Source organism: Astyanax mexicanus, chromosome 12 (assembly GCF_023375975.1).
Source record: "Astyanax mexicanus isolate ESR-SI-001 chromosome 12, AstMex3_surface, whole genome shotgun sequence".
Lineage (NCBI taxonomy): Eukaryota > Metazoa > Chordata > Actinopteri > Characiformes > Acestrorhamphidae > Astyanax > Astyanax mexicanus.
This window is the reverse complement of record NC_064419.1, coordinates 10,647,936-10,674,387: the sequence shown is the minus strand read 5'-3', so window position 1 is coordinate 10,674,387 and position 26,452 is coordinate 10,647,936. Positions and strand designations below refer to the sequence as shown.

General features: G+C 38.6%; 1 protein-coding gene across 6 annotated transcripts in view; it reads right to left on the bottom strand.

The window, feature by feature from the left end:
* LOC103032091 (ERC protein 2) overlaps positions 1-26,452 on the bottom strand; it is a 452,130-nt gene that overhangs the window by 237,667 nt on the left and 188,011 nt on the right. For all 6 annotated transcript variants that reach the window (XM_049485683.1, XM_049485682.1, XM_049485684.1 and 3 more), the window contains one exon: positions 17,963-18,130. In XM_049485683.1, the coding sequence (XP_049341640.1) occupies positions 17,963-18,130 (168 nt within the window). The remainder of the gene's footprint in view (positions 1-17,962; positions 18,131-26,452) is intronic.

Below are 26,452 nucleotides of genomic sequence, written 5' to 3'. Positions count from 1 at the left end.
CAGGACAGTAGCTTTAGTTAAAGTTCACATTAACCTTCAAACTAAAGAAAAAATATTAGCAAGGAATTTCTGTTCCTTTAAAACTGTCTGGTTCTTGTAAGATTTTTATGCACAATAGGTTATAGAGTTTAATAAGAAAAAACATCCAGTGAGAAGAGAACACTGGTTCGAATCCCGGTCATGCAGCTTGCCATCAGCTGCTGGAGCCATGACTGAGCACAATTTGTCTTGCTCTCTCTGGGTGGGTAGATGGTGCTCACTCCAAGTGATTGGCCAGACTGGTTCAAGCTGACAGAAAGGCTACAGTAGGTAAAATTACAGATAACTACTGTACACTAATGGTAAACAGATATGGTGAGTCTCAGAGCCCTATCGTACACCCTGCACAAGGTCAGTTGCAAAGCTCTTTACTACCTTACACCCCGTCAACAGTCTATTTTCAAGCCTTAAAACATATGGTGTATTGCTATCTTGGCAGTGGAAAACAGAGGTGCTCCACTGACTGATTTAAACCCAGACAACAGTCAACTGTTCGTTCATCTATAGTCAATTTCTATAGACGCGTTCTGAACTACAGACCACAAACCCGACTTTTAACTCAACAACAAACAGAATGAAGAATAAAATAACATTGCTGTTCCCTTAAATGAGCTGCTGGTGTTTCCGAGCAGATCAGTTTCCTCTGCTGAGACGCAAAAAGCGTCGCACTGTTAAGATACAAGCGCGCCAAAGTCAGTGCGCACCTGACTTTTAAAGAGTATGAAAACTTGCATTCTGATTTTATTTCATGTTTATTTCATGTTAAGCCCAAAAACACCCATGATTAATTAAGATAATTAGTACATATCTTTTGTGTATATCAAACCGTGCAAGGCGTATTTTTTGTGTTTTACTATACCAAAGACACACTGACATGCCCTAAATCCAGCTGCGCGATACGCAATTGACCTTTGCACTGTAGATCACCAAAATGGGGCCCTCAGTATGAGTATCATTACCTTATTGAACGAAGGGCTACAATAGCAGAAGACCATTCTCGGGTCTACTTCTCTCTGCCAAGAACAAAAAGCTTAGGCTGCAGTGGGATCAGAATCTGGTACCAACAGCATGATTCTATGAACTCATCAGTCTTGTGTCAACAGTTAACCTTGTTTCTTGACATTTGACATTCCTTTTTTACCTTATTATTAAATACAAATTATCGTTTGAATGCCACAGCCTGTCTATATAGTGCTACTAACCACTGTGTGTCACTGTGTTATATTTTAATAACTACTTCTAGAAGGCAGAGTAATGATCTATTAAGATGACAATGAGTGAAAGTGATATTCAGGAGTGTTTCATGGGACCAGGTCACCTTTTTTTGATATGGTAGATTGCTTCCCAATTACAATTTGCAGAAGTATACCTGAAAATACTGTGAGTGACTAAGTCATTTGAACATGGAGCAGAATCTCAAAGAAATGTTTCCAACATCTTGAGGATTCCAAGCCACAAAGACTTAATATGGGTTTCAAAGCAAAGGGAAGCCCTATCCAGCACCTGTGTTGTCTCCCAATTTAATTGCTTAGTAAGTGTATGTGTGTTTTTACTACATTACATAAATAGATTATATATATAAAAAAAAACATATTTATGTGTTTCTAAGACATCACTGATTGGTGAAAACTTCACACTAGACCTCAAGCAGTTTGGAGTGTGTGTCTCTTCACTCTTCCTCCAGACTCTGCTTCCTTGATTTTCCTAATGAAATGTAAAATTTACTGATGGTCAGTGATGGTTTGGAGAGACATGTCATCTGCTGGTGTTGATCCACTGTGTTTAATCAAGTCCATCAAGTCAGCGCAGTGTTTTCCCAGAAAATTACAGCACTTCATTCTATCCTCTACTGACAACTTTTATGGAGATTTGAATTTCATTTTCCAGCAGGACTTGGCACACTGCCCAAAGTACCAATTGGTCTTACATAAAATTCAAATTTTCTGAGACACTGGTTTTGGGGTTTTCATTGGCTGTAAGCCGCAAGACATCTATTTCACATTTTGAACTGAATTACTGATAAAAAGTAACTGAGATTTTTTTTTTGAGATGCACTAGTAGAGTTTCATAGGGCTCTATCCAATCCTGAATTTCCCAATCTGTTTGACTGTCGAAGGCTAGTCCATTGAAAAGGTTAACGTAAAAGGCTAACACGTGTGCTAAGGGCTAACAGTCCAGCACCCCCCGCATACACATCTCTATCACTACTTCCCCAGCCCAGGAATGCTGTCGTGATTGCCTATGCAATTATCAGCCACTTTTACTTGTTTTCTCTCCCTTTCCCTTTTATTCTCTGCTTTTTCTTCCTTTCAAAGCATTTTCTAGAAGCTTTGATCCAAGCTGGGGAAGAGAAAAAAAGAAAAAGCAGAAAAAGAAAGTAAGAGCAGGAGAAAAAAAAAAAAGATTCATCCCACCCAGTCGAAATATCTGCAGCTGTGCTTGGGTCTACCCATGGCCCACAGCACAAGCTCAAAATGGGCTTTATCAAAGGGTTATCACCCCCTCTCATCATTCCAAACTACCATGCAGGATTCCATCTCCTCAAGCCAATGGCAGCTTGACAAAGAACTAATACTCTATCAATCCGTTTCTCCGTCGCAACCACAGAATATCTCTATCTCTCCTATGAATCTTCCACCATGGTTTCGCCCCCTTGATACATAGCCTTCTCATCAACTTCGGTCAGCCTGGCTCCATTCAGCCTCATCTGGGAAGTATTATGGGGGGGGAAAGGGACTGTCCTTCATCAGGGGGGTCCCCCAAGGGCCCGTGCTTGGGTCTCTGTGATCAATTGCCATCTGGTAATCACTGATAAGCCATTGATGATTGAGTGAATGGTTAGAACTCAAGCAAGTTGTGATCATTTTTTTTTTGTTTGTTTAGTCAGATTATCAATTGCGGGAAGTCTGTATAGATTAATGTGGGGAAGAAAGAGAGAGCAGTAATGTACAGAAAGGTGTAGTGCCTCTAGAAACAGGATGAAAGCTGAGAATGCTAATCCTTGCCAGAGAAAAGAGCAAAACAAGCACATCAATGTTTGAGATCAGTTGAGATCAGAAGGTGCATATGATCTTTCTCCACCTGAATGCACATTATGGCTACATCTAACGGCTATTTTAGTGGTCGACTATTCTGACAATTTTGTTTCCGATTAGTACATTAATTAATTAATCATTGGTGTGTTTTGGGCATAGTGCAAAATAAACAAATCAAGAGTTAAGTTTGCTCTGACTTTGGCACGTCGATATCTTAACAGCAGTGTGATTTTGCACGTTTCATTAAGCAATGTATAAAACACTGGGTATAACAGCACAGCTTGTGTTAGTAGCTTTATAGTGTCCAGCAGCTTTATATAGCTAAAGCACCAACTTAAGTGTGTTTTTTTTTCAATCAACAGAGACACAAAACTTTAATAAGCCAAAACAAAGCTTTAATAAGACCAACCAAGGGCTTCAGGTGGTCCAGCAGACTACTAAGGTGCTGTCACTATAATCAGGAATCAGGAATAATGGTTCGAATCCCGGTCATGCAGCTTGCCATCAGCTGCCGGAGCCATGACTGAGCACAATTCGACATGCTCTCTCTGGGTGGGTAGATGTTGCTCTCTTCCCACATCACTCCAAGGCATCTGTGAGCTGATGTATCAGAACCGAGTTGCTGCACTTTCCACAGAGTGTGCTGTGATGTGATGCTACCTTGCAATGCTGCATCAGCAGCAGTTGGAAAATTAGCGAAGACTGACTTCACTTGCATGGGAGGGAGCATGTGCTAGTCCTCACTCTTCTTGCATTGAGGCATCACTAGTGATAGGGGATATACAGCTGAGTAGCAACTGAATGCGTGGGACAATTTGTCAGCAGTAATAGATAGTAATACATAAATAAAAATAGATATATTATATATCTGTTCAGTAAGAAATAAGTCAACTCCTCATCCCATTTAAATCTTGTCTGATCAAAGAGGTCTTGCCTCATATGCTTTCTTTATGAAAAAATCTATCATTTTTACCTCAGAATGATTTCAGAAAACCTTCAAATAAAATTCCTATACAGAAATGTAATTGGTCTATTAAAGATTGAAATTATATTGTTGTACACTCATTCTGCCCCTAGTAAAGAAACAGTTCAAAGAAACCATTGCAGGTCCAATACTGTCATAACATTTATCTATATCTATTAAACTCCCAACCACAACAGTTTATGCCAAAGTTAATGAACAGCAGTGGAGAGAAAGCTAAAGTAAATAGATGTATACAGAGAAAGTGAGAAGCGAGCAAAATAAAAATAACAAAATAAAAATCACATTTAATTATTGTAACGGTATATGATATGGCACACCCCTAACTGAGATATTAAAAAAAAAAAAATACAAGAATTTTATTAGATTTGTAAAAGAATGTCATGATACTAATAATACACTTTATATATCTCCATATATCCAGGATTTAGGTAAAATAAATGATACTGGACAAATAGTAGACATATACTGTCTCTAGTAGATATACAATGGGAAATGAGAACAGTGTGATTTTTTCTTTTGCTACAAACAGTAAAGAAAGTAGTACCCTGATGTGATAATTAGGGGTGGGTGATATGGCACCATATTTCAGGGTATAATATCGTTCATGATATTCAAAAATGTTGGCGGTATTATTGCATACGATACGATATGACACACCTGGATGGATGGATGGATGGATGGATGGATGGATGGATGGATGGATAGATGGATAGATAGATAGATGGATGGATAGATGGATAGATGGATGGATAGATGGATAGATGGATGGATAGATGGATGGATAGATAGATGGACGGATGGATGGATGGGTGGATGGATGGATGGATGGATAGATAGATAAAATTCCTATATAGAATGTAATTGGCCTATTAAAGACATTATATTGTTGTATACTCATTCTGCCCCTAGTAAAGAAACAGTAAAAAATAAATATGATTTATAAAATAAATCATTGCAGGTCCAATACTGTCATAACATTTATCAATATCTATTAAACTCCCAACCACAACAGTTTATGCCAAAGTTAAAAGTTAAAAGACAGCAGTGGAGAGAAAGCTAAAGTAAAGAGACGTATACAGAGAAAGTGAGAAGCGAGCAGGGTGTGTTGGCTGGAGAGCCAAAAACAACTCTGTCTGGAGGGTAGGCCACATCTAGCCACCAGGAAACCAAGCAGCAACCACACATAGTCGATGTGATGCAAACACATCTCCCATGTGTGAGAGTGTCTGTGTGTGTGCGTGTGTGTGTGTGTGTGTATTTGTGTGGTATGCGCAGAGCTCATAAAAATACCCTTGTGGACTTAAAAAAAAGAAAAAAAAGAAAAAGAAACTGTTTAATATTACATACTTCTGCAGAGTAAAAAGTTTGTTAAAATATCATAAACCTTTGAAGAATAAGGCAAGACACATATGATTTACTGCTCTGAAATACCATAAGTAGGTCACTGAATATCCTGCTACTCATTCAATCATATATTCATAAACAAACTATCAGACAAACACAGATTTTGTTTGGATTAGTGCTGGCATTGGAGATGCTTACCCACAGCCCAGGGACAGCTCCGTCTGATGAATCGCAACTTCAGCTCCTTCAGTTTACTGATGAGCAGTACACAGTTTATATTACAAAAATACTATTTATATTATCATCTTACCTCTGAGAGAACAAACACAAGCCAGATATACTCTAATGGAAATTCTACACACGCTAAATACGCAGGGCACTCGTCTTAAAGGAGAAATCTGGTAAAAAAAAAAAAAAAAAAAAAAAAAACTTTTGTCAAATTGCCCTCATCCATTTTTCCTTAGCATTCTAAAATACATCGCTTTTAGCTGATGCCCCCAACATGCTTACACAATGGTAGTGATAGGGACATAGAGTTACCCATGCAAAGAAATGGGTATTTTTCAGTGGTGTGCAGTGAGGCCCTTCTAACCCTTCAGAGAAGGGGTGACAATAAATGCATGTAAATATATACATCATTTTATTCAGGAAATATATCGTAGCTATTGTAAGTGTAAGAATTTATTTTAAAAATGAACTAGAATAAAAAAACAGCAACTAATTCAAAGCATTAGTCTGTGTTTTTTAGTTGCTACAGGACTCTTATCAGACTGACAGCGGTTTTAACCAATCAAAGCTTTTTAAAATGGACTCTGCCCCCACGTGACTTTGTGCCCTTTCTCCTGATTTTGAGAAGGGTGTAGTAATGAATTTATTAGCAAAGTCGAAGCAAGTCTAACTAATCAGATTCATGATTTTCACTCCGGGGGCGGGGCCATGGCTGTGTAACCCCTTCTCAGCGTTGTGTTGAAGGTGTTACGCGTCGCTTAGTCATAAACGGAGCTCATGCTGGACTAATTCAATAGGTAGAGAACTATCATGGAATTGCGGCTGCAAATAAGACAGATATTGTGTCATATTATATAAAAAAAAATTTTTTAAAGGCCTTCAATGTGCAACTACATCAATAATAATAATAATAGGCCGTCTGACTGGTGAGTTTTTGTGTGTACCTAATGTTTTGGCTGCCCTGGCATAGCGTAGACATACAAATGAATGATCTTTGTTGAACGGTTGTACTTGTAGGTAATTTAAGCGTTGATTGTTGTGGTCTATTGTACACTTTTGTAGTTTGTCGCTGTTGTATTTGTGGGCTGTTGATGTGTATTAAGTTAATATAACTAAGTCAAGAGAGAGAATATGTAGTTATTGTAATATTTATATATGTGTCGGTCGGCCGGCGGCGGGGTGGGGGGTATGGACGGTGGTTGCAGAAGGGGTACCCACTATATTCACTGCATGCCACTGGTATTTATACACCATTAACCAACATAAAGTAGCTCCAAACATCATATGTAAAATTCTGACAGCCCTGACATTTAAAAAGAGGCATTTAGAGCTTTCAAAGTGCACAGATAGTTTATTAAAACACTGTTTATACAGGCAGTACCGTTTCATGGGCAACTATATGCCCCTATCTCATTAGAGAAGATGATCTTACTACAGCCTCTATAGTCCTCTATAATACTTATGATCATTTGCAATACTTATGATCTTTTTTTCTAGTGAGTCTTGCCTCTTAGAGATTGTTTTGAACTGTTCTTACCATGCACTTCTCCCCAGCTGCCATTTGCCATTCTTTTTATAGGTCACTTGATCTCATCCTCCAGTAACTGACTGACATTCAAACAAGTTGACGGTCAATCTCTAAACCTGAACCCTATTAAAAACCTCTGAATATAATCATGTAAGGTGGGAGTAAGTTGGATGGTCATAGGCCATCAAGCAAAGCTGAATTGCTTGAATGTTTGTGCCAGGAGTGGAATAAGGTCAACCAAAAGCAGTGTGTAAGACTGGTGGAAAAGAGTAATTAGAAATCAGGGTAATTCTACTAAATATTGAACTCTCTGAACTCTTAAAACATTAGCATTGTTGTTTCTAAATGAATATGGACTTGTTTTCTTTACATTATTTAAGGTTTGAAAGCTCTGTACCTTTTTTATTAATTTATCCGTTTCTCATTTTCCGCAAATAAATGCTCTAAATGACAATATTTTCATTATTTGTAACTTGGGATAAATGTTGTCCGTAGTTTATAGAATAAAACAACAATGTTCCTTTTACTGAAACATATACCTATACATAGTTAAATAAGTAATGCCAAGGAAAGAGAATTCAGGTCAACACGGACACAGGGCTCTTTTCAAAACATCACTGACGTACGACTTCAAAATACCACAAGATGTGGGCATGTACACTCACCACCCCTACCCTTTAATTATAAGTCCACTGCAGTGCAGTCATACTTCTCGAAATAAAGTGGACAAATAGAAAAATAAACACTTCATTATATATTGTCCAACCAAATAAAACAAATGAGCCTCTGCTCAAGTCAAATTTTTACTGTACTCTCATTTAAACCTACTGACCTGTTTCATTTGGGCTTTCTTTTACTTAATGCACAGAAAAAAGCACTCATTGTAATTATTTGTATGCTACTTATTACAATAATGCTACTACCATACAATAATGAACAGTATAATGAAAAATAGGTGCTTATGCTTATAAGTATGGTTAAACATTTAATGGAAGCTTAAGTCATTGGCTTTGTTTGTATTTCAGGTTTTCTTGCTTTTGGGTTTTCATGTTTATAGCAGTATTGGCACTGATCAGCTGTTCAGCTCTAACGTGTTCCTTACTGCAGGCTCAACAGCAGGTATTCAAATCTGGTGTGATTATAGCAAAACGCTTTATTATATAAAAGCTGAATTCCTTCCAGAATTGAAAATATTTGTTTAATAAATCGCGTCATACACATTTGGTGAGATGACTTAGTATTATTGAAAGTAAAGATGGAAGGATCAACTGGCCAACAGAGGTAGGCAATATGGCCCTAAAATAATATCATGGTAATATTTTATAGTATTTTTGTGAAAATATATTTTAAAATATTTCAAGAATACACTACTGCAACAAAATGAAAATTACATTTTATTATTGCATCGGTATATGATATGGCACACCCCTAATTGAAATTTATCAGATTTATAGCAGAAGTAAATGATCCAGAATGTCATGATGATAATGATGATGCACTCCAAATATATCCATATATCCAGGATTAAAGCGAAATAAAGGATACTTGGCAGATATAATCTGTCTCTAGTAGATATATAATGGGGAAATTAGAACAGTGTAAATTTTTATTTTGCTAAAAACAGCAAAAAAACATTTATCCTGATGTGATAATTAGGGGTTAATATAGTTAATATGCCACATTATTTCAGGGTATAATATCGTTCATGATATTCAAAAAATGTTGGCGATATTATAGCATACGATACGATATGAAACACCTCTACTGGCCAGATATCTGTGTTAGTGATTATTAATCCAAATTCGCAATTATTGTTCAACCAGTAATTTCGCCGATTCTGAGAGCAGGTGAGATCATACAGTATAAGTTGCTTTTTATACACATATAAGTACCTTTAGGTAGTTCTCTGGGAGCTGCCATCTTGAAATTAAGTCACAATAAGTTGATTGATGAGCATGAATGAATATTTAGGATAGAAGAATAGATTGTAAAATAATTTTAGTGGAAATGCATAAATTCCTACTTTTGCAAAAAAAAAAGAAAAAATCTCTCCAATATTCACGCATTTCTTATCTCATGCACGCCTGGAGAACTACCTGAAGATACTGAGTTTTTAATAAATTATCTATGCTTGTTTAAAGCTCTCAGTGCCTCGTTTTTAATATATCAGTTCTCTAATAATTCTACCAATAAAGTGTGGAGCTACTTTGAGTTTGTTTATGGTGTAAAAATAGCCATTTCCTTGTATGGGTAACACTATGGCCCTATCACTTGCATTTTAGGCCTGTTGGGAGCATCGGCTAAAAGCATTATATTTCAGAATGCTGTGGTAGAACAAAGGTGGGATTTTGACAAAAATGTGTACTCATTATCCTATTTTACTACACTGAAAAGTCACTTATAAACCAGACTTCTCCTTTAAGAGGATTCAGTGACATTTAAAGGATAGATTTCGTGAAAATCCACTGATCTTTACAGAGATATTAGATAAAATGTATCTAATATGGGCTGACTACAGGATGACGAAATGACTTTAATGATAAAATTGGCTCTTTTTTACATTTTAAACATTCTAAAGAGATAAAAGTAAGAATATTTTGTTCTTGTTTCCGACGTTCTTTCTTTGTGTGTGGCAGTTTATCTACAGGCTCTTTGAGAGCGAGGTCAAATACTACACATTTAATCTGAGTGGGGGTGATTACAGTGCTTCAGAAAAGTGGAGCACTTTTGAGAAATCAGGTGTTTTTATGACTTGATCTAACACTCTAATGACTCCCACTGCAATTGTGTGTTTTACAGGGAGATGAAGAGCCAGAGCTCAGTGCATGCACTCCGCTGCCAACAGAATCATCACCTGTTTGCCATTATCCTCAGGTTTTGGCAGTGCAGAAACACAGTGTGTGCCCGATTCAATCAGGCAGTTCTATAACCGCAGCAATTTCCTTTTGTACTAATTTTTAACAGAAAACATTTCAGTATAAATCTAAATCAACACCGCAGATCCTGCAAAGTAAGAGATACATCTGTTCAAAATACTCAGAACACACTCTCTCCAATCTCCAGACACGCACACACACACACACAAAACATATCTCTGATCTATCTGTCTGGCAGGAAGATAGAAAAAAGAAGAGGCCAGATTGGAAGCTTGATCGTGTCAGAGTGCTGGAATGGAACAGGGAGTAGAAATGTTCTTCTCTGTTCACCACGACAAGAGACCAGCCAGTGATGTAATCAGATCAGAGCTGGACCTGCGACTCTGCTGGAAATGAAAAAGGAAATGACTGGAAGCAGAGGAGTGGGAGATGACAGAATGAGGAACAATGAAGATAGACATGAGATAGTAAGAGGGATGACAGGGAGAGGGACGTGTGGGAGTGTGTGAGGATGGGGGAGTACAGAGAGAGAGAGAGAGAGAGAGAGAAAGAGAGAGAGATAGAGAGAGAAAGAGAAAGAGAGAAAAAGAGGTGCTGCAGGACAAGAAGGAGCAGAGAAAGAAAGGCTGTGGGAAATTTTCAATTCTTCAATGCATCTCAATTTTAGACTTTCTGAATTGATTCTGACTCGAGTCACAAATGGTAAAAATCAATTTAGACCAGCCAACATGTAACTACACATTTTGAGTAATGAATGTGTAATTTGACCTCCTAGCATGCTTGTACGATTCTGTGTTCTAAAGTGCACAAATCATTTGTAAATTCTCGAAAAATTACAGTACCGTGCCAGTACACATCATTCTTTCTTCCTCAGCGGCTGCATCTCTCAGCTTGTCCAGAAATGCATGTGCTTCCATGGTGCTCGGAGCACATATAACACATCCGGTCTGTCTGCCTTTCCCCTTCCCATCAATTGATGCGCCTCTCTACATTTAAGAACTACAATCCCCAGGATGCATCTGACAGTATCACATGTTCGGACTCGGCTAATCGCTTCAAATCCTCTTGCTCGTCGTCCTGTTACAAATTTGTAATTTCGCCGTTTAGAGGGAAGTATCCTTGAGTGTAGCCTGAACGTTTACCGTGTTAATACATGCTAGCGGTTAGCTTAACATTAGATTAACATCCAGCACTTATTTGACGTTAAAAGAAACTCTTTTTTTTATTACAGTTTTGTTTACTTAGCTTAGCTTTACTTAACTTACTTAGTTAGCTACCCCACCCAGCAAGACCTGCTGAATTAGAAGTTACTTATAGTGTCTCTTAAAATCCGCCTGTATGAAAATAGAGCAGAAAATAGACGTTCACTGATAGTGTGCCTTATAATCCAGTGTGCCTTATAGTATGAAAAATAGGGTATATTAACCTGTTTGTCTGTATTGTTTTTTTTGTTTTTTTTTTTGTGAAGTATTGCCACTGTTAATTTAGCGACATATCGAGGGGTTGTATTTCCATAAATTTACCCTTTTTTTCTCATGTTTCTCATGGTTCATTCTCTCTTTGGTTTTGACCATCATTAGTTGTACAACTATGCTCTTGTTCTTTGCAGTTAGAATTAAAGCCTAATCCAACGTACTGTTTACCATAAGTGTCTGACTTCAGTCTGTTTTGTTACAGCCTGTATTCCTTATAAGCATTTTAGGGAAACAGTAATAATTACATTTTTATAGAAATATGTTGCTCAATTTATGCTCTCTAACTTTGACGAGCTACTGGTCTTATTCTATATTCCAAAAAGTTGCTACTCTGGGGATTGTAGAGAAGTTAATCAGATCAGTTAAGTATATCACACAGCAAAAAGTGACAAATACTAAAAACATGAACACACATGCAGATCTATGAACACACATGCACCACTCTATTAGACTGAAGAAGTCCAGTTGCTTTGTTACTAAGATAAATGGCTGCAGTCGAGTGTGGTCGGCTAAGTGTGTAATCAAAAAGGCACGTAACAGTGATACACACTTCCTGCTCCCAGACAGGAAGCTGACAAATCAGGGCGCCGCCCCAGCTGTAAATCAGACACAATTAGAGCTTCGTATAAAACAGGCTCATTACATGTCTGTTAAAAGCCTGAGTCACTAGTAATGCAGGATCAAAGAGACACCTGGCCTTGGGTACACACTCACACACACACACACACACACACAAAGCAGAACACTCTGAATACTGTGAGAGCCGTGCAGCAAATCATTTTCTTATCTCATCAGTCCTTAATGTACGTTTTAAGAGTCTGTGTGTGTCCGCACCAGTAGGGCACATGAGAGGAGTTCACTAGGGTCATGTGGCGCTTTTGAAATTGCAGAGTTCGTCATGTTGAAAGCATGCCGCTCTTCATTATGTCTATAGCCAGGCCACTGGATTACTTAGAACACTGATATATATCATGATTAACAGTGCAAAACTGTAGCATGAGCAGCCATTAAAACTATGTAGCAAGTTTGACCTGCTGTTTTTTTGTTATAATACCTTAAAGGGTGTCTAAACACACTGATTTTAGCTGACTCCACCCTCAGCTCAAAATGTTTGAAAAATGCTTAAAAATGGGAGGAATAGTTTGAGAGGGGTACTGGTGATGTATGGGTTTAGGGGTGAGGCAGAAGGATATTATTAAAACCACTGTCTCTGTGTTTTTCCTGCCCTCCTGTTGGTTTATGTATCTTTCTCCTCCGTGTCTGTGTTCTTTTCACACGTGCTCCCCTGCACTTAGCCCTGTGTGTTCATCCCGTGTCTCTGCCGTAGTGTTCTCATCTGTGTTCATGTGTAACCCCACCCCCTTGTTGCCTATCCCCAGGTGTTTACTGTTTCTGTTTCCTGCGTGTATTTATAGGCCCTTTGTTCAGTGTCTCTGGTCCATTCTTGTATGTTTTCCCATCCATTAGATTTGCTTGTCTCCTTGTTTTCTGTACTAGTTTATTTCTTGTTTATTTTATGTTTATCTTGTTTTGTAATTTTGGTTTCTTGTTTAATAAATATATAATACTCGCCTTTGCGTCCACCTCCTCATCTCCCTGCTACAAACCTGACAATATGGAGTTGATTTTAATGTTGTGGCTGATCTGTGTTTGATCTGTGTATGAATAAAGTATTTTGTATAATCAGGTTTTTTTTTACTGTCTTGATGCTTTTTTTATGCTAGCAAGTCTGACTCGTTTTTTAGCTTTTTTTTTAATCAAGGTTCATCTAAGAATTTCCCCCCACCTCATTTTATAAGAACTGAAGCACTGTTTATTCTTTATCAACAACCAGTGCTGTGCAACTACAACTAAAGGCAACACTGGTGCATTTCACAAACAGAGCTGATGTGTGTACTGTAATACTTATCTCAGTGAAAAGACATTCTATGTCTGTCAAAATGGTCCTGATCACTGACCATGAGTTCTAGCGTAATGGAAAACTATACAGTGTCCTAACAATAATCTATATGTTCAGAGGTCTGCTGAACCCAGGGTCTGCACAGCAGAACTGGAACCTGCATCGTATCAAAGGAACATCTTCTCTGACAGATTTGGGCCTCTTAGATCATCCGCTTTTCAGATATGTTTTCCTTTCACATTTCTTACTGTTGTTGTAAGGCTTAACCATAAGGACTGTTTCATATTACCCCACAACGATACTGACAGTGTTTCAGTCTGTGCTATGTTTGTGTTTTTCAGTGTGTGTGTGTGTGTGTGTGTGTGTGTGTAAATGCACATGTGTGAGTGTAAGTGCACGTGTGTGTGTGTGTGATATGGAGGAGGACATGGTTAAACAATAGCTACACCCACTCGCTCTCATTACTCATCTGTTTCCATTGGGATAGTTTTGACCTCCAGTGTCAGATGGTATTTCATGTTCTTCATTATCGGTTACTTAGTCCAGCATTTAATCTGAGATGCGATTTAATATATGGCAAATACAACTCTGGAAAAACTAAGAGACCCATTCAATTTCTAAATCAGTATCTCTGATTTTGCTATTTATAGGTATATGTTTGAAAAAAAAAGGAACATTGTTGTTTTATTCTATAAACTACAGACAAAATTTATCCGAAACTCCAAATAAAATATTGTCATTTAGAGCATTTATTTGTAGAAAATGAGAAATGGCTGAAAGTTTTCAGACACCAAATAATGCAAAGAAAACAAGTTCATATTCATAAAGATGTAAGAGTTCATTAATCAATAATTGGTGGAATAACCATGGGTTTTAATTACAGTTTTTATGAATCTTGGCATGTTCTCCTCCACCAGTCTTACACACTGCTTTTGGACAACTTTATTTATTTACTCCTGGTGTGAAAATTCAAGCAGTTCAGCTTGGTTTAAAGGCTTGTGATCATCCTTCTTCCTCTTGATTACATTCCGGAGGTTTTCAATTTGGTAAAATCAAAGCGTCTCATCATTTTAAGTGTATAATTTATCATTTTAATACAAGAGTGATGAAGAGAGTAATACATGTTAATTGTGGACCTCAGATTTGTATATAAATACAGCAAAGGAAATAATTATTTAATCCCTTGCTATTTGTGTAAGTTTGCTCACTGACAAAGACATGTTCAAAGACTAAATTAATCAGTCAGATTTTAACCTCTACAACATGGGCAAGACCAAAGAGCTTTCTAAGGATGTCATGGACAAGATCACAGACAGTTGCACAAGGCTGGAATGGGCTACAAAACCATAAGTAAGATGCTGGGTAAGAAGGAGACAACTGTTGGTGCAAAAGTTAAAAAAAAGGAAGAAATACAAAATGACTCTAAATCGACATCCATCTGGGGCTCCATGCAAAATCTCAACTTGTGGGGTATCCTTGATTATGAGGAAGGTGAAAGATTAATTGTTGATGTTATTGATAATGTTAATGATCTCAAGGCGCCTGGGACTACAGTCACCAAGAAAACCATTGGTAACACATTACGCTGTAATGGATTTAAATCCTAAAGTGCCCAAATGGTCCCCCTGCTCAAGAAGGCACATGTGCAGGCCCATCTGAAGTTTGCCAATGAACACCTAGATAATTCTGAGAGTGAATGCAATAAGGTGCTGTGACCAGATGAGAAACAAATTAGCTCTTTAGAATTAAATAAACTCGCTGTGTTTGAAGGAACAGAAAAACTAACTGTGAACCAAAGAACACCATCCCGACTTTCAAGCATGGAGGTGGGAGCATTATATTTTGGAGGTGTTTCTCTGCTAAGGGCACAGGACTGCACTTTCACTGCATCAATAGGAGAATGGATGAAGCCAAATAACGTAAAATCCTGTGTCACAACCCCCTTTTCTCCGTCAGGACATTAAAAATTAAAAATGGATTGTGGCTGGGTCTTCCAGCATGACAATGACCCAAAACATACAGCCAAGGCAACAAAGGAGTGACTCAGAAAGAAGCACATTCAGGTCATGGCACGGTCTAGCCAGTCTGCAGACCTTAATCCCATAGAAAACCTATGGAGGGAGCTTTTGATTTTTTTATTCTTTGTGATTTAGATACGATCTTCAAAGAGGGGTGAGCCAAAATTCCTCCTGACATCTGTGCAAACCTCATCATCAACTACAAAAAAGGCTTCATATTTTTGGTAATTCTGTAGGACAAAGTAAACCCTATTGGGAGATTTCTCTCCTGAAAACTTCTTATTTGGATGAGTAAAGCGCTTTCGTTTGTTTACAGTAAGCTTAGATTTCAAAATTTCAAAAAGCTATAGAAAGAGCTAGCGCGTTTAGTGGGTAATGCTAATGCAGCTCCAGCAGTGCTAGCCGGGTTTAGGAGCAGGCTACAGGCCGATAATACTCACCTCTCAACGGCGGAAAAGCTAGCGTGGTTAGCAGGTAATACTCATGCAGCTCCAGCAGTGCTAGCTGGGGTTAGGAGCAGGTTACAGGCTGATAATACTCACTTTTGAATGAGGAAATAGCGGTTAGTGGCTAATGCTAATGTTACTCTAGTCCCGGTGTTGAAGAACTAAACTGAAACTCATGTATAATGCTACACTTTAGCAGAGTGGCTTTACTGCTCCTTACAACTTGACTGGTAAAATTCATACATAAATCGCACCAGATTAAAAGGCCCGCTGATGATTTTAACTAGAAGCTCCAGAGCTAAGAGTAAGGAAATACAAAGCATCAGACTTCAGATTTCTTACTGTGTCCAGTGAAAATATCAAAATTTTTCTTTAAAAAAAAGTCCCAAGTCTCATATAAACCCAAGCTGAAGTAAGAATATTAGATATACGATAGCGTAACCAAACAGTGCAGCCATCCAATTCATACTTCATAAATAATCTACAGTCAATGGAGCTTATTAGCACCCTGCTATGATGAGTTGAGGTGCGACTCAAGGGGCTACTTGGATAATTATATGACTGTACACAGAGAGCACACATGAAAAAGCTTTAAAGGTCACCATAATGGACCAAGATCTGAGACACTGCTGAGCTGGGACCTGCGGCTACAAAGACGGCCAACTTGGATACGGCTGGGTATTCCGCCTTGAGATCAGCGCTTTAATGGCAGGGCAATTAAAGAGACAGTCTAGTATTAATTAAGGCTGGGAAAAGAACTGTACTGATCTAAGAACAGCACTCAAAGGGAATTGGAGATGAATCTTAATGGGGTCTAAGCATCAAACACTTTCAAACTCTGTTAACTGGCAAGAGTGAAGAGAGAGAAGCTAAAGAGAGATAAATGAAGAGTAAAATACACTGACTGGTACGAGAGGATGAGAGTCAAAGACAACAGAGAAAAAAAATGAATGAATGTCCCAAGGGAGCAGTCAGATGGCTCCCTGCAGGTGGTTCTAACTCAGTAAAGAGAGTTAACCTTATAAAAGTCATTAGAGTCAGGAGATAGACCCTAGACCTACACACACATAGACACACATAGACACACACACACACTTTAACTAACACACACTACTGTCAAACACAGACAGACTGCTGCTGGATGACACATGAGGCTAATGCCTATGCTCATTAAATCTTGTTAGGCTCTGCTCTTTCCCTGGACCTTTTAATCAAAAATGGTAATTAAATCTAAGAGACGTAGGTTAAGCCATTTAGGAGTAACCGGACATCCCTCGGGCTCGTCGCAGCTTCACTGGCTGACGTCTGACCTCGTGTGCATATCTGTATCAAAGCGTATCCTCAATTCCAAGCAATATAATCCAACAGACAACACAATTAAAAGCTTGTGTATCACATTCGCCTCAACTTAAGCTAATTGGAACAGACAAGCCCTCGATTTCTCAACCCAACAGACTGGACCAGTGTTAAGCCCCCAACCAAACTCAGTTACTGTAGAGACCACAAATAATAATCTCATCCAAATGGAGCACAGCCCCAACCAGAAGACAGAGCAAATGAGGCTACAGATGGCCCAGGCCAAAACCCAGGACAGTTAATGAGCAGACGAAGCCCAAAGCAAACAAACACAAAGCCCAACGCATGGCAACCTGGGTCAGCCTCAGAACAAAGGACCATGTGCCAAAATCAATCGTGGCTTCCAGACTAAATAAAAGCCAACAACAGACAAGAACAGGGCAGCAGAGAAAGTCAGGGGCCAGCCAAGTCCAACACGAAAAGCTTCAAGAAATCAACTCAACCAGGGAAGAGAAGAAGCAAAAGGTTTGCGTAATCAGAGGATATATCTTCGTCAGACGCCTTGTATAGTCTTTTATAGTTAGTTGAGGTGTTTTGTTGATGATGAAATGTCTTAAATGTTAAATCCGGCTTGGGCCACACATCATTCTCCATCTTATCTTCATGTCACCATCACCATTATATAAGCAAGGTCACAATCAATCCATGTAATAATCTCCTTAAGCCACATCACCATTAACCCCGTTTCATTCATCCCCACCTTCAATATGGTCACCAAAATCAGGCACTGACCTTCTTCTGCAGGACGGTGACCTTGCGCTCTTTGACATCCAACATGTCCTTAAGGTCCTGTATTTCTCCACTCAGCGTTCCCTTCTCATCTGTTACATCCTGCAACTGCTTGGTCTTCTTATTCAGGAAGGATTCCTTCTCCTCCAGACGAAGCCGTAGGGCGTCAACCTGAAGAAGACAAGCAGCAAATGAATGAAAAATAATGAAGTAAAACATGTTTTAAATAGAAAGTCCATGAAGAAGAGCATGTGTCAATTCCCTCCCACTTATCAGGAAGATCCAGTGATATATAAATGTACTGGGTTCTGAACATAATCTTTTAAAAACCTTATTAATTGTAGCTAATTACCACAGAATGGTGTAGTACAACAGTTGTCTATTGGACAGCTCAACATGCTCGATTGAGAAAGCCACCATCATTGAGATTGAGAAAGGGCAAAGGAACAGCCATCACATCCACTCAATCAGAGCAAAAACAACAACGGTGCTCTTTTGAACACACAGGTATTGACAACTGTAGCTTAATTAAAAAAAATCTCCTGATTTTAAAGCCAATGTTTGAGACAAATGAGCCAGACTACAAACTTCTTCAAGACATACAGAACAGAAGGGTAACACTTTCTGTGAATGTCATCTCTATTAGACTCTATAACCACATTCATGACATATTATAATGCATTCATAAGGCATTATAAACATGGCTATAAATATTTATAAAAATGCATAACCCATTATGGGTGTGTTTATTAAGCATTATAATTTGTGATCATAATACATTATAAGCTGTGTTTAAGCATATATATGTTAAAATAGTATATAGCTATCATTAATAATATAGTCTCACAATAAAAGTCTGGCACTTTACTTAGAGCGCACAAAGACCTGTTATAATACATTATAATTGACTATAACTAATATTATCAGTGTTCTCAAGTCTCACGTTTTGAGCGTGTGACACATGCACTTCAGCGAGTTCACACGCTCACACGCCACACATGGTATTTCTCACACTTGCCAATCCATCGGCTGTATATTATAATGTACTCTCGTTGAGCCAATCAGAATATAGATCGCTCTGTTGTTAGGCAGACCTAGTCAAGGCAGGACCTAGTCAAGCGCGAAGAATTGTCCGATTCGAAAGTTCTGAAACTGAAGAAGAACAGCGAGCATCCAACCCAAAATCCCCCCCCCCCCCGTTGAACAACAGAAGAAGAACAGTGAGCATCCACATCAACGCAGATATAATCTGTCTCTAGAAGATATATAATGTGTATTTAGAACAGTGTGATTTTTTCTTTTTCTAAAAACTGCAAAAAAAAGTAGAACCCTGATGTGATAATTAGTTAATTAGGGGTGGATGATATGGCACGATATTTCAGGGTATAATATCGTTCACGATATTCTAAATCTTTTGCGATATTATCACGAACGATACGATAAGGCACACCCCTCATATATACAATCAAATCTCGTGTTCTGTCATTCTTAAGCATAGAAAGATAAATATACACAAATACAGTCACATGCCTACACACACTCACACACTCGGCATTAACGTATGCTGTTACATGAGTTACTGGGGCCTGATTGAGTTTCCAGGTTTCTGTCTAACATGCAGTAGAGTAGAGCAAATCCAGATGAAGCTCTGAGGTGTTGGTGAGCTCGTTATCGGGGGTCGTTAACGAGCCGCGAGAGGATAGGCACACACGCGTTCTATACTCACACACCACATACGCTCATCTCAGAGCACATGTTTTATTTCCCAAAGCAGTTTAAAAGACAACTAAATGGGAATGTGCACACGTGCCAGCATCTATAACAGCATCTGAACTAACAAATAAGACTGATATACAGTGCAAGCTGCACAAAACCACTGCTCAAACATCCACACACATCCAGTAAATCTGGTGAAATGACAAGTGCTTCCCTGAGCATCAATCACCTGCTTTAAGCACATGCTAGGAGATGCTATGAGATGCTATGAGCTACAGGAAAGAATGTGCCCTTTATTTCTGCTACTAGAGGCTCACAGTTACCACTGTGACCCACCATTATGTCTGAGAGAGAGAGAGAGAGAGAGAGAGAGAGAGAGAGAGAGAGAGAGAGAGAAAGAGAGAGAAAGAGCAAAAGAGAGTGAGGCAGAGAGATAGAGAGATAGAGAAAGTATGTATAATAACAGTGTGGTAGGCATGAGACAAGACAGCGAAACTTATGTCTGTTTATGAGACAGTTTTCATCCCATAAATTAATCTCTGTTCTTATTTTAATAAACATCACATTCGTTCTTTTGCTCTCTCTCTCTCTCTCTCTCTCTTTCTCTGCTGGCATTCTCTAGTGCCAAAGACACTTGTAATCCGCTGTCAGTTGGCACGGTATCATTTCTAAAGAATTTGTCCTGGCCTCTGCAGGAAATTTCTCATATGTCTGCCCCGAGACTAATTCTTTAACTTTTCTTACTGTACTGCATGTGTGCCTCTACTATAGAAAACACAATATTTAATTCAATATTTTCTCTTATTTCATCTTACTGTAAATGAGCAGCCAGCACTCTGCACTCTGAGTATTTTTCGCCAACAAGACAATGTGCACTATTGGGACTGTACAGGATTTTTTTTTCCTATGTTACATGATCACATGATACTTTTATCATGTAAAGTATCTGTAATGATCCATAAGAAATTTGATGAAATGTAAGTCGCTTTGGACAAAAGCATCTGCCAAATGTAATGTAGTGTAATGTAATGTAATGTAATTTTCATGATTAACACAGAAATCTAGGAGTAAAGGAGAGCTCCAGTGTGAAATGGACTTACTAAAACGTGATAAAAAGTACTTATCTTTGTTGAATACCCCTTCTCTGCTCTCCCGCAGCTTTCTGAGATCCAGTATTTTGTGCACTTTGCCCAAACAGGCTTTTAGAATGGATGATACGGGGCAAGCCTTGGGCGATATGTTTCTAAAATAATATCATGATATTTCATGGTATTTTCAAAATAATGATACTTTTGGCGATATGACAAAACACTAAATTAGAAAAATTATTAAGAATTTTATTATTGCATGCAATATGATATGTGTCAGGATATATGTGCAAGCAGGAAGATGTGGAGGCGGACGTAAAAGCAGGTAGGGATGAATATTTATTAAATAAATAACAAAGAAACAAATAAACAAAACAAAGAACAAGGAAACAAACCAAAACAAACAGGGTGTAATGATAACATAAATCAAACAGGGAGGCTATACAAGGAAACAAACAAGTAAATGAAACAAGACTATAAACTAAACAGAGCAGGGAACTAAGGAGCGCAGGAATAAACAAGAGAAACTGAGGTACGACAAACAACAGGAGAAGGTGCAAAGACCGACGAGGACAAAGTGACAAAGGAGGACTATATATATTTACAAACACGGGAAGTGGAAACACCTGGGGCTAGGGCACAAATTGACACAGGTGGAAAAGTACTGGGGAAGAGACACAGAGGAGCACGGGTCACGTGTGGGAAAACACACAGAGACATGAGAAAAGACAGGAACAGGGCCAGGACGTGACAATATGACTAACTGAGACATTTAAAAAAAGAACAGAAGTCAATGATCCAGAATGTCATGATACTAATAATAATGCACTCCAAATATCTCCATATATCCAGGATTAAAGTGAAATAAATGATACTGGACAGATATAATCTGTCTCTAGTAGATATATAATCTTGAATATTTTAAATATGGCCAAAAAAGTGGTACTCTCATGTGATAATTAGGTAATTAGGGGTGGGTGATATGGCACGATATTTCAGGGTATAATATCGTTTACGGAAAAAAAAAGAAATGCTGATATTATCACGTACGATACGATATGGCACACCTCTACTTGCACCTGCAGATAAATCACTTTTTCCACCGTTATTCAGGCTCAATGTCACGTCTGGTGCTGTTAGCTCCTCTGTCCCTTCCACACCCAGCTCTAACGGAGGTTCTCAGGTCAACAACTACATTACCCAGAATGCACCACCCGCTGACATCACGCACTCACCTGATCATGTGACACCTCATCTGCTTCCTCCAGGAAGTCTTGAATACTGATTACTGGCACTATAAAAGAGCACTCCACACAAACACCCACGCCGCGTATTGTAGGTTCTCCTCATTACAAAGCGTTCTATATCTCTTGTCTCAGTTTATCTTGTGTATGACCTTGCCTTTGTTTTCTCAACGCCGATTATTGCCTTTGCCTCTGATATTGGATTGCTTGTGTATTACCTGGACTGTGTTTTCACTACTGCCTCTTGGATTACCTCTGACCTTTGATCTCTCGTGTATGAACTCTGGACTGTCTCTCGTTTATGGTATGGTTTTGTCTACATTGCTCTGGTTTCTGGTGATTAACTGTTTTCTGTATCAACCACGTATTACATCTGTTTATTTTTATAATTAACATATATTTTTATCAGTATCTGCACGTGTCTGCAATTCTGTGCTCATCATGACACTCAAAGTAGCTCCACACCTCATTGGTAGAATCCGGAGAGCCCTGACATTTAAAACGAAAAAAAACAAATAATTACTACAGTGGTGCGCAGTGAGGTCCTTCTAACCCTTCAGAGAAGGGGGTGACAAAAAGTACATGTAAATAATTACATATTTTTTATCAGGAAGTTTATAATATAATTACTGTAAGTTTAAGCAATTATTTTATAAATTAACTAAAAAAAAAAGCAAGTCAAAGCATTAGTCTGTGTTTTTCAGTTGCTACAGGACTCTTATCTGACTGACAGCGGTACTGACCAATCAAAGCTTTTTAAAATGGCTTTTGCCCCTGCGTGACTGCGTGCCCCTTCTCCTGATTTTTTGAAGAAATGTCATAGGACAATCTAACCAATCAGATTCATGATTTTCACTCCGGGGGCGGGGCTATGGCTGTCTAACCCCTTCTCTGTGCTCGGATGAAGGGGTTACGCTACGTGCATTGATTAGTGGTTAACCGGGCGAGCATGCTGGATTAATTAAATATTTAGCTAACTATCATGGAAATAAGACAGATATTGTGTCATATTATATTAAAAAGCCTTTTTAAAGGCTGCCCTTCAACGTGAAATTAAGAAATAGGTTGCCTGACTGGTGAGTTTTATGTGTATTTAAGGGCGGGTGGTTGCAGAAGGGGTACCCACTATATTCACTGCACGCCACTATATTACTATATAGACAAATATGTTCAGACACCTGCACATTCACTGTTTCTTAAATTAACTGTTTCTATTGTGCAGAAACGGTCTTCTACTGCTTCCTACAAGATTTTGAAGCACTGCGTAGAGCATTTGATTGCATTCAGTGACAAGAACTTTTTAATGAGGTCAGTATGTTGGATAACCAGTGCTGGGAGATATACATGCCATGATTCTGAGAAAGATCAGAAATCAGACCAGAACTACACAGAAGGACCCTGTTAATGGTCTGAAGATAGCTGCAGGATTTTAATCAAAGGCGACACCAGAATGATTAGTATAACCACAAGAACACCATTCGAAATGTTGAAATGTGAAGCACTGGGAGTTCGAACATCATACTTTCGGGGTGCTTTTCTGGAAAGGGCACTAGACGACTGCACTGTATTGAAGGAAGGATGGATGGGCTCATCTATTGCGAGATTTTGCCCAACAACCTTCTTCCCTCAGTAAGAGCACCGATGAGAGGTCGTAGCTGGGTCTTCCAGCACGACAATGACCAAAAACACACAACCAGGACAAATGTATGACCTCTGTGATTGCAAGTTGATTTTCTTTTTTTTTCAGATTCTATCTTTCACAGTTGAACCTACAGAATACAGTTAAGTACTTTTTAATCATGTTTTAATAAACCCAAAGCAAATTTCACATAGGAGGTCTCCTTTAATGTTGTTAGGGTTATATTAAAACCAGCTACAAAGAAAGAAAAAACAATACTGTGTAAATAAACTAAATAAAGTGTAGCTATATATACTAACCTACCTTCCCAACAACCTTCTTTCCTCAGTAAGAGCACTGATGAGAGGTTGTAGCTGGGTCTTCCAGCATGACAATGACCAAAAACACACAACCAGGACAAATGTATGACCTCTGTGATTGCAAGTTGATTTTCTTTTTTTTTTTTTTAGATTCTATCTAATTAATTAATAATTACAGACTTCGTCGTACACATATTTTCCCCACTGTATGTGGCACATTGAATGTTGAGCAAAAAAGACTGGACATCTACGTGTTAAAAGAAATTCTAAAGATTCTAAAGCCACAATTGCACACAGTTCCTGGAAGTGTTGGATACACTCATAGGCTATGAGGACGAGTGGAGACAGAAAGACAGTAAAACTACCATGGAGTTGTTGTTGGTACAAGTCCCACATTCTGAACGGCAAAATGCCTTAAAACAATAGGCAAAACAGAAAGCAACCTGTCCCTGCGGCACCGAGGGACTCGTTCACCCTGATCTATGGGAGTCACATTCTTTTTTTACAATTAGGTCAACTTGGTATCAGCTGTACGTCTACGAATTAGAGTCCATGTGCGTTAACTCCAATGTGGCCAAAGTAAAGCCAGAGAAGATTGCATCGAGGCGTGCCTCAGAGCTCTCTCTCTCACACACACACACACACACACATTAAAAACGTCTCCATTGCAATGGCCTCTCCTGCTTTTCACTCAGCACCACATCATTTAAGAAAGGCCTTGATACGTTTTCAAGATCTTGCGGTTGCAGAACTATTAATTCTTGGCCATGACATTAAGTGTGTTTTTTCTTACACACTCCTCTCCCTCTCTCTCTCCATCCCTGACCTCCCTACGGTCACACTCCTCTTAACAGCCAACTCACATAGAGAGAGAGAGAGAGAGAGAGAGAGAGAGAGAGAGAGAAAGAAAGAAAGAAAACAGTGTGAAAAAGTATTCGCCCCCTACAGATTTCTTTTGATTTTGCTTCCTTTTTTTATTGAAGCAGCAAAACAGGCCCAGACTATCGCACTACCACCACCATGTTTTACGTTTAGTATGATGTTCTTTTTTCTGAAAGTATGTGTTAATTTCACGGCAGATGTAACAGGAAGCACACTTTACAAAAAGTTCCACTTCGGTCAAAGAATATTTAATTATTTTTTGGTTAGATGTGGTTTTCACCTTTGGAACTCTTCAATAGCCTCTTATACTATTATTATTAAATAATTAACACTGACCTAAACTGAAACAAGTGAGACCTGCAGTTCTTTAAATGTCGTTCTGGGTTCTTTTGTCATCTTGTGGATGAGCTGCCCATGCCCTTTTGGAATGATTCTGTCTGTCTGTCTGTCTGTCTATCTATCTATCTATCGATCTATCTATCTATCTAACAAATACGGAGCAAGAAAGAGTCAGGTCAGTGTTCTTTTAGCAATATTAGTTCTTGTTTTATATACCTTTATATTTTCACACTATAAGGCACACCATATTATAAGGTGCACTATCAATAAACATTTATTTTCTGGTCTATTTTCATACATAAGGTGCACTGGATTATAAGGGCACATTTTAAAAGACAATAAAAAAAATAAAAAAAAAGTAAAAATTGTTAATTTAGGTTTACAGTAAGCTAAGATTACCGAATTTTTCCAGCACTAAGGCTGGAGCATTAGCATTAGCGGCTAACCACTCTAGCAGTGCTAGCTGGGGTTAGCAGCAGGCAATAGGCCGATAATACACCACTCTGAATGGGAAAATTGTGTTTAGCGGCTAATACTAAAGCTACAAAAGAACTAAACTGAAACTCCTGTATGACGCTGTACTTCAGTGGAGTGGCTTTACTGTTGCTTACAACCTGACTGTTAAAATTTATACATAAGGCCCACCAGGTTATAAGGCACACTGATGATTTTTGGGGAAAATTTGGGGATTTTAAGTGCGCCTTATAGTGTGACCTTTACGGTATTTAGACAGCAGAAACACACTCTTTCTTACTCAAACACACACATAAACACACAGACCAAATCTCCTGCTAGTGGCTTAAAGAACCACAATGCATGTCTCTGCCACACTACTACTAAAAAACCTATTGGTTAAGGTGCATAAAAAGAATCTAGATGTGTAACAGATTTACACAGCAGCTCCAGCCCATGAAGATACAATAGATACAATAACATTAGTGAGATCTGTAAAAGTTTGCAGACCATTGCTCCGACCATTTCTCCTCCAAACTGTCTTCACCTTCCTATCTGTAACAGCTAAGTGGCGTACAGCGCTCATTAAAACACATTTATTTAAATAGATTTGCTGTAGGATGAATCATTCTCTGTGTTGCCGTGCAGTTTTCTCAATAAATGATGTTTGCGTAACAATTAATAACGTTCTCCCAGCTGAGACGACACGGAAAGGGCAGAAATAGGCCTAAACGGCCTCAGATGTGGCTCGGGGAGGAGGTCATTCGTTAAAAATATCTCACGTTGTGCTTGAAGTGGCCTCTCAGGCCGACTATAGCGTCTGTCTGGTGTTC